Source organism: Carassius auratus, chromosome 34, assembly GCF_003368295.1.
Source record: "Carassius auratus strain Wakin chromosome 34, ASM336829v1, whole genome shotgun sequence".
NCBI classification, from domain to species: domain Eukaryota; kingdom Metazoa; phylum Chordata; class Actinopteri; order Cypriniformes; family Cyprinidae; genus Carassius; species Carassius auratus.
This window is the reverse complement of record NC_039276.1, coordinates 17603970-17615259: the sequence shown is the minus strand read 5'-3', so window position 1 is coordinate 17615259 and position 11290 is coordinate 17603970. Positions and strand designations below refer to the sequence as shown.

At 38.3% G+C, this 11290-nt stretch overlaps 1 protein-coding gene across 2 annotated transcripts; it reads left to right on the top strand.

Annotated features, from left to right (window-relative positions):
• The first annotated feature begins 4246 nt into the window (after positions 1-4246).
• Positions 4247-10155, top strand: LOC113053411 (terminal nucleotidyltransferase 5C-like). Of its 2 annotated transcripts, XM_026218406.1 has the most exons (3): positions 4247-4357; positions 4514-4638; positions 5887-10155. In XM_026218406.1, the coding sequence occupies exon 3, from the start codon at positions 5899-5901 to the stop codon at positions 7066-7068; it is 1170 nt and encodes a 389-aa protein (XP_026074191.1). In that variant the 5' UTR covers positions 4247-4357; positions 4514-4638; positions 5887-5898; the 3' UTR covers positions 7069-10155. The 2 variants fall into 2 exon arrangements, with proteins under 2 accessions (XP_026074191.1, XP_026074192.1); XM_026218407.1 differs by lacking the exon at positions 4514-4638 and having other exon boundaries at positions 4278-4357.
• Positions 10156-11290: the final 1135 nt, after the last annotated feature.

Here is an 11290-nt window from a genome sequence, read left to right as displayed (position 1 = left end):
TTATCCAGCATGATTTGAGAATGATACAAAAAGTATCTTGTGCTTCAGCGGAAGCAAGAACAAATGTTGAATCTTATGTACAGAATGGGATTCATCATGTCTAGTTTAGGGTCAACTTTGACCCTAAACTTTTTTTTTTCTGTTTAAAGCAATGAGTGATAAGCCGGAGACTCTGGCATGTTGCAAGTGTGCACTGAAAAAAAAAAGCTCCTAGGTCACTGTGAACCAGGTAGGTCAGTTGGCAGCTTTTTCTAATGATAGCCAGCGATTACACACACAGAGAGAGGGCTCCAGGGCCACTGGTTCATGAGAGACTTGACTTTCAGAAGAGCATATGGAGCGCCAGTTTGAAGTTTTCTGACTTGAAATATAACTTCAGTTTCAGTACTCTAACATATCCCTTGCTGAAAAAGCACATTTATCTATTTTCAAGAGAAATGGAATAACTGCATTTTGTCATTGGTATATCATCCTGTTGGTTATTTTACATACTCCTGTGTCTGCCTGCATCGAGTGGCTGCTTGTGTTCTTCAGGTTAGCGAAAGGGAACTGTGAAAACAAAAGATCTTATTACTTCAAGCAAATAATGTGCTAGAGTGAGGCTGTCAAATTGAATGTTGCATATTTGAAATATCTTTACAAATATTTTCTCCCCTGGGTGTGTTGTATTTCTGTGGTATTAAACACATTTTTAAAATTCAAATTACAACATGGTCACAGCCGTATTTGTTATACGTGCCAATATTATTCCTGTCTGATAAGCTAAATAAGATGTTTGTTGTCTGGTTTTGACTCCTAAGGGCTGTTATTATAAAGTTCTAACAATGATGAGTCTTTTAAGTGTGTAATAGCTCTAAACTGGTTTTGCTTCAGCACTCAGATTTCAATTGGACAGGTGGCGACCCAAGACCGTACCAAACTTTTGTACAATTTAATGAAATGTAATAAAAATTTGTAAAAATATATAATATTTTCAATAGTATTTAAATGCTCAGTTATGAATTCATAAATATTACGTTTTTTGTGGTGTTGCTCCACATGATACGGTCTTTACAACCTTATATAATTTTGTCTTGTCACAATGTCAAATTTTCTGATCATTTAAGAGACATCTTAACCTTGACACAGTTATGAGGGTCTACAGGGGTTCTTGCTGTGATATCATTTCCTGTTTTTCTGGTGTGTTTCTTTTCCACCTCATTCCAAACTACTTCAGTACAAAAAAGTACAAACTATTTTTTTTTTTTTACAAGAATTTTATTCTTTTTTTTAATCAGGTGTTATTTATTACTTGCATTTTAATATATTTTTGAATAAATTAATACTCTGGCCAAAAAAATAATGTCATATCATTGAGCCATCGGCCTGATTTAATAGAAAAACAAATTCCCCCAAAGAAATTAGAGTTCTGTCATAATTTACTCTCCCTCAAGTACTTTCAAACCTGTATGACTTTTTTTTTTTTTTCTGTGGAAATGTCAGTTTCTTCACCCCCTTCTAATGTACTGGAAGTCAATGTGCACCAAAACTGCTTCGTTTCCAACATTCTTCAAAATGTTTTTTGCATTCTCCAGAAGAAATGAAGTCATACAGGTTTTGATTGACATGAGTAAGTGGTGACGGTATTTTCATTTTGGAGTGAACTTTCCCTTTAGCTACTGCAGCTTCTACCAGCTGACAGCTGAATTTGTCCAGCAGCTGAGAGCCAGTGCTCTGTCCATCTTTTTGGTATTAAACAGACCTCTCTTCTGAAGATGCATGAGACCCTCTGTTTTTTATGAGATACGTTTTTTATGAGCTCTGAATTTGAATCAGTATATCTCCAAGAGTTTCTGATGTCACAGGAAAGAGGATTATGACGGTCTCCGTGAGTCATCGAACTGATAGACAGGGGAAAAACAATTGCGTGGATGTCCACAAACGTAGTGGAGTGTTTAATCTGTTAATGGCCCGTATGTGCGTGTACACCGCCTCCAGTGTGTTTAATGTGTTAATGGCCACTGGTGAACCATCCGTGGCATGGACAGTGAGTCATTTCCACTTGGCGCGGAGCCCAGCTGCAGCAGGTGGCATTGCCACTTCTCATACAAACTAAATGACATTCACCTTTGAACAAAACACTGCTTAATGCTTAATTTCTACTCGATTCAGTGCTCACTGTGAGGTTTATTTATTCTATTAAGTCCATCTGGGAAAGAAATGCTTGCTTAGCCTCCTAAGACTTCATGTATATAAGATGTTTCTCAAAAGACATTAACCATGATGTTTGGTGGTTTATTTGACTGATGCTGAAAGAAACCTTGGTTTGACAGTTCAATGTGATTGTTCTCCGTTTAGCAAATCCAATAAGGAATTGACAGATCATGGTTCAATTTCCAAATAATTCAGAAACTTTTATGATTTAAATGTATTAAACTATTAATTAGTCTTAGGTGTGACTTTCTTCTGAGCTTTTATGTGATGTTGGCAAACATTTGTGATAAGAGCTCTAGGGTTGTTGAAAGGGCAAATAACGCCCGGCTCATGACCTCTGCCGCCTCCTTTCGCCTTCTCTTTTTCTCTTATGGTTATGACTCGTCTTTTTTTTTTTAAAGGTCATCAACTAAGAAAAACGTACTAACCAGTTTGTGCTGTAAATAATCCAGATGCTCTTAGTTTGACATTAGTTTCCTTCACTTATATAGCACTTTTCATGTCTTTCATGCTTCATCCTCATTTTAATATGTAAATGCATCCATCCTGTTTGGACAAGCCTCATGCATAATTGTGGAACTGCAAAAACATCTGAAACAAACCCTTCATATGAAGTATAAGCTTGACTAACGTAAAACTTTGCTTTGCTGTCAAGGCTGGAATTTTAGTCAAATGTATAAAATATTGTGCAATTATTCTCTAAAACAATCTTTAATGTTGATTGCTGTGTGTGTATGAATCAGAGGCTCCCATCATAAATGTCAGTGGCTCGGGGAATAGCATCTTTTTTCATATAATTGTTTTCTTATCTCATATAATAATAGCAACTCCTCACTATTGACGTTATGTAAGATTAACACAAAACTGTTAGGACAGTCCCTCAGATCCAGTTTCTAATTCTCTCTCTGTTGCCATCTCATTCTCTCTTTCTCTGCCATTCATAAAATTAATCGTGGTTCAGAGACCCAGCAGCCAAAACTGGAGTTTCCTCACACTGCAACTGAGCAATCTTTTCCTGTTTCGCTTTCTTGTGTAATTTATACCCACATCATTGCTAAGAAAAGATTCAGAAGGAACCTACAGACCGGAATATCCCTCCCTCATCTTTCCTCTGGAGGCTGCAGGTCTGTTGATTTACTCAGCAGCTTCAGCGACATGCTGTATGTGCTGATGCTGTGTTTTCCCCAGTCATGCTTATTATTTTCCTCTCACCATCTACAATTTCACTGACACTCACCACAGCGTGGCTCATTCTTTATAGACTAAGTGTTAATTTATGAAATAATTATTTGAGTTTTTTGCAGATCCAGCTTTTCCAAAACAAATATTAGCTAATTAGTGTCTGTTTTCTCAGTTAAGACGGACACCACCTACAAAAGAGCATTTGTGTGGGGGCATGTTTTTGAGGGCCAAATTTCCTTACAAATATAGTGAATCCATGTTCAGAATAATTTTAGAAAAGGTCCTTACAATATCATTTTATAATAAATTGTTTTGCTCGTACTTTACTGATACTGAAAAGAACAGACCTGTCACCATGTAAGGGAAAGACTGTCCATAGTTTAACAAGAACTTATCACATATGTAGATATTTCTGCAGTATAACCTACCAGACTACATTCTTGAATATTTTAACACTTAACAGAATTTCAGGAGATTCACAGATGCTTTTGTTATAAATGCAAGCTACAACACATCTCCTCCACCCAGCCCAGAATTTTTGTTCTTTTTCAAATGAAAAAAAAAAAAATATAGGCCTATATTTTGTTTTAACATGTGAGCTCATTATTTACCTTTATTACGCATTAGCGAATTATTTAATTTGTTGTATAATTTCCACTCTGACAACAAGAAGAGGCTGAGGATTTTAAATATTTTAACTGATAGCCACGTTTACCTGACGCACCTCCTGAAAACGAAAATCCTGAATATTCGAAGTAATCTCAACCCTCATGTTACCAAATGTGTTCCAAACCTTCAAAAACCGGACGTCAAATTCGACACGTGCCTGTGGTCGCCTGGCAACACGAAAACCTCTTCAGCCAATCACAGGCTTCGCCTGGCGCATTGATATCAGCGAATAGAACGCCGTATGTTTTTGAATTCCATATAGAGCCTTATTCCATAAATGTGTTGTATTGCGGGGCTTAACATGGGAGTGATGGTAAGTAGATTATTTATGACTTTATCTGTTAAATAAAATAAATATGTTTATGTGTGTGTTGATGGCAAGGCTTCAGAAAAATAGTGCGCAGTGGAGGTGCGGAGAAGCAGGTTGCTTAGTAGGCAGTTATAAGAGAGCGCGCGTGGTGTTCCTCAGAACTGAAGCTCGGGGGTTTGACGACGGAACGGATGGATGGAGGTGCTGGTGAGAAACCTTGTTTGACATCCACTACTTTGTGCCGACCACGTTGCTGAGCACTTCAAGAGGATTTCCTGAAAACAGTAGGTGGACATAATTCTAATTCGATACCATCGCGTTGGATCTCTGTGATTCGTATGCAGTCGGACGGTTCACTTTAAAGTTTGCGTTTTGGATTTAATGCATACTTTGTATTTGGTTTGCTTTGTTTGAACGCTGATCTCGCGCAGTTTTGTGGCATTTTGATCTCACGTGCGCTGTTTTAAAAGATTGTTTTTATCTATATGTCGTACTCTGATTAAATAACTCCTTTTGATTTTCAACTAAATGCGTTGTGTTTGTAACATTTGTTCTTCTGCTTTTATTTACTTGCGTTGTGGTTATGATAAAATGTATAGTGTTGAGTTCGGGTGCAGACCGCCATGTATCTTTTATATTAAAGTCTAATACGTAAAATTCATCATATTGGAACCAATAATTTCTTTATTATTCCGACATAAGATACAAATCTAAAATTTCTAACACGTTTATTTTCAAAAAATAAAAATAACTTTCCAATAGCATATATTGTCCTTCTAAGACTATGGATATGTAAAAAAAAAAAACTTTATATAGTTTACTTTTATTTTATTTAATCTTGTTGTATCCTTTAAATTCTTCATCCGGTTGTTTTAAAATGATGATGGGAATGCTATACACATTCTATAGTGATATTCTGACCAGATATTTAAGCTATGAATGTAATTTGGTTTAGACGTGTCTAAGTTTTGGTGTGCGTGATTGCTCCGTGCTCTTTTGGGATTGATTTAGATTTTTTTGATTGGGAATCATGTTTAATTAATTGAGGAGCAGCTGAGTGTGTCACTATAAATGCTTCAGTTTCTGTTTGGAGTTTGTTCGGCCTTCTAGAACGCCTGTGAATCATTGTTAGCTTTTCTGTTATGAGAGAGTGGTGGTGAACCTGTTGAACATTTGTTTGTAATTCAGTTCAAGTTTATTTGTAAAGCGCTTTTTACGATACTAATCATTTAATAATATTTTACAGAAAACTAGGTTTCTACAATATTTTGTAGTAGCTTTTCAGTGTTGTCTGTCAGTTTATGTGCATATGGCAGAAGTTTTCAGAAAAATCAATACAAGACGTAGTCAACCAGACAATGAACACCATTTACTGCAATTATCATATGATGCAATCACGCTTGTTGCAATATTTGGTAGTTCTATATGTTGTAATGTTCTTTAAGTACACCATTTTTTATTTAAATTGAAGCTAATTATCTAACTAAATTTACTCTAGATAGTTTTAAGAGATTTTTATTTTTTTGTTCCAGGAAACTGCATAGATGGCAAACATGGCCTCAGCCTCATCCAGCAGCGAAAGTGAGTCACAAAGTGTGCTTACATGGGATCAAGTGAGCCGCTTGAACGGCGTGCTGATGGAGGCCGTGCCAGTTCACGGACGTGGCAACTTTCCCACCCTGGAGGTCCGGCTGAAGGATATCGTTCAGATGGTTAGGACCCGTCTGGAGCTGAGGGGCATCATGGTCAAAGATGTACGTCTGAATGGCTCCACCGCCAGCCACGTGCTGGTGAAGGACATCGGCTGGAGCTACAAAGACCTGGATGTCATCTTCAGGGTAGACCTTCCTCGGGAAGAGGAGTTCCAGCTCATTAAAGATGTGGTTCTGGGCACTTTGTTGGACTTTCTGCCAGAGGGGGTGAACAAAGAGAAGATCACTCCCATGACGCTGAAAGAGGCCTATGTCCAGAAGCTGGTCAAAGTGTACACCGAGCAGGATCGTTGGTCCCTCATCTCGCTGTCAAACAACAACGGCCGCAATGTGGAACTTAAGTTTGTGGACTCGATCCGGAGACAGTTTGAGTTCAGCGTGGACTCCTTTCAGATCATTTTGGACTCCGTTCTGTCATACTATGACTTTTCTGAAAACCCCATGTCCCGGCACTTTCACCCTACTGTGGTCGGGGAGAGCGTGTACGGCGACTTTTCTGGGGCTCTGGACCACCTCAGGAACAAGCTCATCGCCACCAAACGGCCGGAGGAGATCCGTGGAGGTGGTTTGCTCAAATACTGCAACCTCCTGGTGAGGGACTTTAAGCCCACAGATGAAAATGAATTTAAGGCCCTGGAGCGCTACATGTGCTCCCGTTTCTTCATTGACTTTCCTGACATTGGTGAGCAACAGCGTAAACTGGAGGCTTATCTGCAAAGCCACTTTGTCGGTGAGGAGAAGAGCAAGTACAACTACCTCATGATCCTGCGACGGGTCGTGAACGAGAGCACCGTGTGTCTCATGGGACATGAGAGGCGGCAGACGCTTAACCTCATCTCGCTGATGGCGTTTCGGGTGCTCGCCGAGCAGAATGCCATACCTGATGCATCTAGCGTCACCTGTTACTACCAGCCGGCTCCGTACGTCAGAGACCTGAACTTCAACAACTACTATGTGGCCTCTTGTAACCAGTCCATTCCAACTTGGTTGCCTTGTAACTAAGACTCAAAGATGCTTGTTCAACAAAACCCATGAGTTGGCCAGAGAGCCAGATGAGCCAGATGTGGCAGTAAGGGATGTTTCCCTCTGTAGGCATAAAGGATATTTAAAACGACAAGCGTTTCCTTTCTTTTGTTTTCTTTTCTTTTAATTCCTTCTCTGCAGAGGTGCCAAGACATTTCTGATTCAAAGTTATATATTTTAGTGAAATTTTTTTTTTTTTTCTTTTTTTTTTAAACTTTAATATTCTAAAGTTTCAGATATGTCTGCTCTCATCTCTCTCTGTCCCTGGCTTGAGAGAATAACCTTTTTTTTGTTTTCCATATTGAAGAGAAACAATTCCCATAGTGCCTTAATATATTCTAACCTTAAAATGAAGGAAGATTCATATTGGGACAAATAAATATTTTTCCTGTGTGTTACAAAATAAAAAGGCCCAAAAAAAATAAATAATGTTCTTGGAAATTTGGAGAGGAAAATAAAAAGTTAAAAAATTGAAAGAAAAAGATAATGAAAAATGTGAGCACAGGTGAAATAAGTTTTTGTTCGTTTTTTTGGTACACTGGTGGGCAGCTAAATTCTTTTTGTTCTCGAATAGAAATGTGAACAGAATCATGTTACAGTATTCATAGCAATTCGCTTTAGTGTGCTGTGTGAATGCATAAAGATGACTTGTTCTACCATATGTTTTTGAGAATTTGTGCCATTTGTAAACCTGTTCGGTCTTGCTAGTTACATCAAAGGTGAGACTGAAATTTGAATTTGGTTGCAGCATGTACAAAAATATGCTTTTTCCTTTCCCATGAAGCAGAGAGGGCAGTTAAACGGTCTTTTTATGAAGACTATTAATGAAGATCTTCAGCTCTAGTGGGTAAACCTTCCTTAATCTCACGTTAACATTGTTTGCGTTTAAGTGGGTAGAGAGGACATGTTTGTCCATGCAAGGTTCAGCTGTTGGACGATTTGTCCTCCTGAGCTTTTTGTGACCATTAGTAGACTTAGCACTGCTATGTGTAACAAGACCTCCTCCAGCTAACAGCCAAGCCAAATGGTGTCACAGCACTCTAAAATTATCCCTTCCTGCAGCTCTCGGGATGTGCCTTGAATGGACAGCATGTGGGGTGGAATTTCTAGTGGGGCAACAGTTTTTTTTCCTTCTGACTGGCGTCACTGTAGATGAGGGGTGAATGCTGGTATGTCACAAAGCCTTTTCTGGTAATTGAGGTTTGAGAGGGGTTGCCGTATCTGCGGGATATACCCTTGCTCATTCACATGGACTTAAACGCATGTCAGTGTGGATTCCTTTCCAGTTTTGGATTTAATTGATGTTGCTGCTCTTGATATTTATTGGGCTTCGATGTCTCCTGTCTTGGTCCTTTGTCAGTGATTTTGATATAATGGCTCCATGGAACATTGCAGTTGTCAGTTCCATGCTTTTTGTACGTCAGACCTTACTAAATTATGTGACTGTCTATTCTTGTCCTGGCCCCCCATCATGGCCCCCGTGTAGTTCCTCTTTCAACATTCATCTGTTCAGAGAAGGGTAGTACTATGTTTGCTGCTCTTATGTAATGGCCGACAGCTGCCCCCTGCCCCTCCGATTTCCTCTGTCTCTACTCACGTGCCACAGCTCCTGCTGCTTCAGCTTGTACAAGCACCTCCACCAGATAACCATGAGCTACGTTCCTTCCTTCCCCTATCTGCACTCACAGACTTCTAGGGTAAAGGGAGACTGGGCACATGGCCTCCCATTTAGTGGGTTACACCCCAAAGCACATTGAGCTGGAACTGATTTTTACTGTTATGTTGTTTTTTATTATTTTGGCCAACAGGTTGTGGGTTTTTTTTTTTTTTTTTTTTTTCTCTTCCTCCTCGCTGTTTTTGGGACATGCAGACTGTGGACCAATGTCTGAACCAGCAACGTAGCGCACATGTGCCTTTTTTTGTAGGGACCCCTTTTGGGTTTCACATGAAACCAATGAAAAGACCTTGTAGCTACAATTTGGTGTCTTGAAGTTTTTGCTGGTCCATTTAAGAAGGGCAGAGGAGGATGCATGACATAAGAATTCAAGTCCTATTTAAGTCTCCTGTCACACCTAGCTTTTTCTTATTGTAGTTGTGTAGTCATTCCAGTTGTTCGAAGTCATTGTCACGTCTTTTCAATGTCACCCTCCTAACAAAAGCAAGTACTGTGCACTACACCGCATTCTCAGAATCCAAAAAGGCCAAATTGTTTAAATGCTTGTCAATGAATGCACTTTACAGGCCTTGTGACAAGCTATCAGGTGCCCTTTTTTTTTTGGTGTCTCAGGGACATGATAAAGGGCTACGGTGTCTCTTGAGGGTAACAACTCTTCCTGAAAAGTGAAACCGTTTGAAAAGCATTGTATTACTAAGGAATTTAAAGTAAATAAAATGTTAGCTCATCAGGAACAAGTACTATTATTTCAGAACTGGTTTTCCTTTGTGTGAGAGTTTGTATGATGTGTAGTGGTTGGTCAACAGAATCTCACCTTGATCTGTCTTTTTTTTTTTTTTTTTTTTTTTTTTTTTTTTTTTGGGGATCATGTATGAAAAAAAAAACATGTCGTTTTTTTTTTTCTTTTTCTGTTCTGTGTCCCCCTCTGTCAGCTGTAATTCTATATCCCCCCAGTGTTATTTTATTCAGTAGACAATGGTGTTGGAGCTTTTGTAACTCTGAATGCATCTGTAACTGTGTGTAGGGGAGGTTTATTGGATTTGGACATGCTTGTCTAAAGTGCAAGTCTTATTGACGATTCGAGGCCTTTTTGAAGCCCTTTTGCGACGTTGCAAAGAGTTGTGGATTTCAGCAGATTTTGTTTACGTTTTTCTGTGATTATTTGTCGTTTGTCTGTGAGGATGCTAATGATTGTGAGTTTAAAAAAAAAAAAAGTGAAAAATGGAAGTCGCACTATTATTTTGAAATGGTTATGTCGGTGTGGTGACTTATGTAGATTCATTATGCCATTTTGTTTCTCAGCACTTTTACCTCACTGTAATTTTCCTTTGAATGGAATTGAGAATAAGGAAAATGTGTATCAAGGGGAAAAATAAAGTATTGAAAGCCCATTCTTTTTCATGTTCTTTTCTTTGAAAATAAAAATATAGTATATTATACTATAAATATAAAAATACTAAATTTCTCTCTAGTAAAATGTATGAAATCTTTCAACTTCAGTGATTTATGACGGTGGATTTGCTGCTTGAGATTGAGGAACACTTTCTTCCAGTGTTTTCTTGTAATGGTGGAGACTGATAGTTTGAAGTGTTTGAATGATCTTGGTTCACTGAGGTGTTCATTCCCAAGGGCTCTCGGGCTGCTGTGCAGTTCATCTCGCTGCCCTTAAAAGCACAAGTATGAATCAGCAGTCTCTGTTCTCTGAGGCTGATATACACACTGGGTTAAACTTTCAAACCTTTAGGGAGCCTGTAACCGGTACATGTATTTGATTTTACATTTATTTGAAAATGTTGAAAGCCTGTTTATTTGCCTCTCTTTCTTGACCACATGTCTCTATTTATCCTAACACTATTCCAGTAAAAAACCTCTAACGGTGAATGGAAATTCCTGGACCTGTTTCTGCTTACAGATATTAAGGATCAGCTTGCTCACTATTAAGTGCATCTGACTTCCCCGTTTGGAAATTTTAATTGCATTATTTATTTGTTCACTTAAATATAGTTAAAAGTAAATCTATTTCTAAATATCAGCATGTGTATCATGTAAAATCTATACATATGCTTCTAATGTGTTTTTATAATTTACTTAATATTTTTTAAGTGTATTTATTTTAAGCTTTCTGCTTTGGCTTTTATCAGAGAAAGTAAAATTCTTAGTTGTGATGCACATTACAGTCTTTCTTGATTGCAAACACCGAGTCATTTGGCACAATTTACCAAACCATTCACACAGTTCTTGGAACAAAGACCCATTTCTCCAAACCCATTTCACATGCTCCAATTCGCTCAGTTTCCTGCAAAACTTTACAAAAGAATGTCATCCTTTTGCACAGGTTTAACCATGTTCTCGTTCAGAAAACAATATAACTAACCTCAAGAATCACAAAATGAACTCAAACAGCACACATTTATCCATGAGTGAATATTCAGTAGCAAACTGATGACACCGCAGTCAGAATCTCAGATTTATATAAAAAGGAGCACATGGGATTACTGTATGTGATTCAGAAAATGAATCCTACCA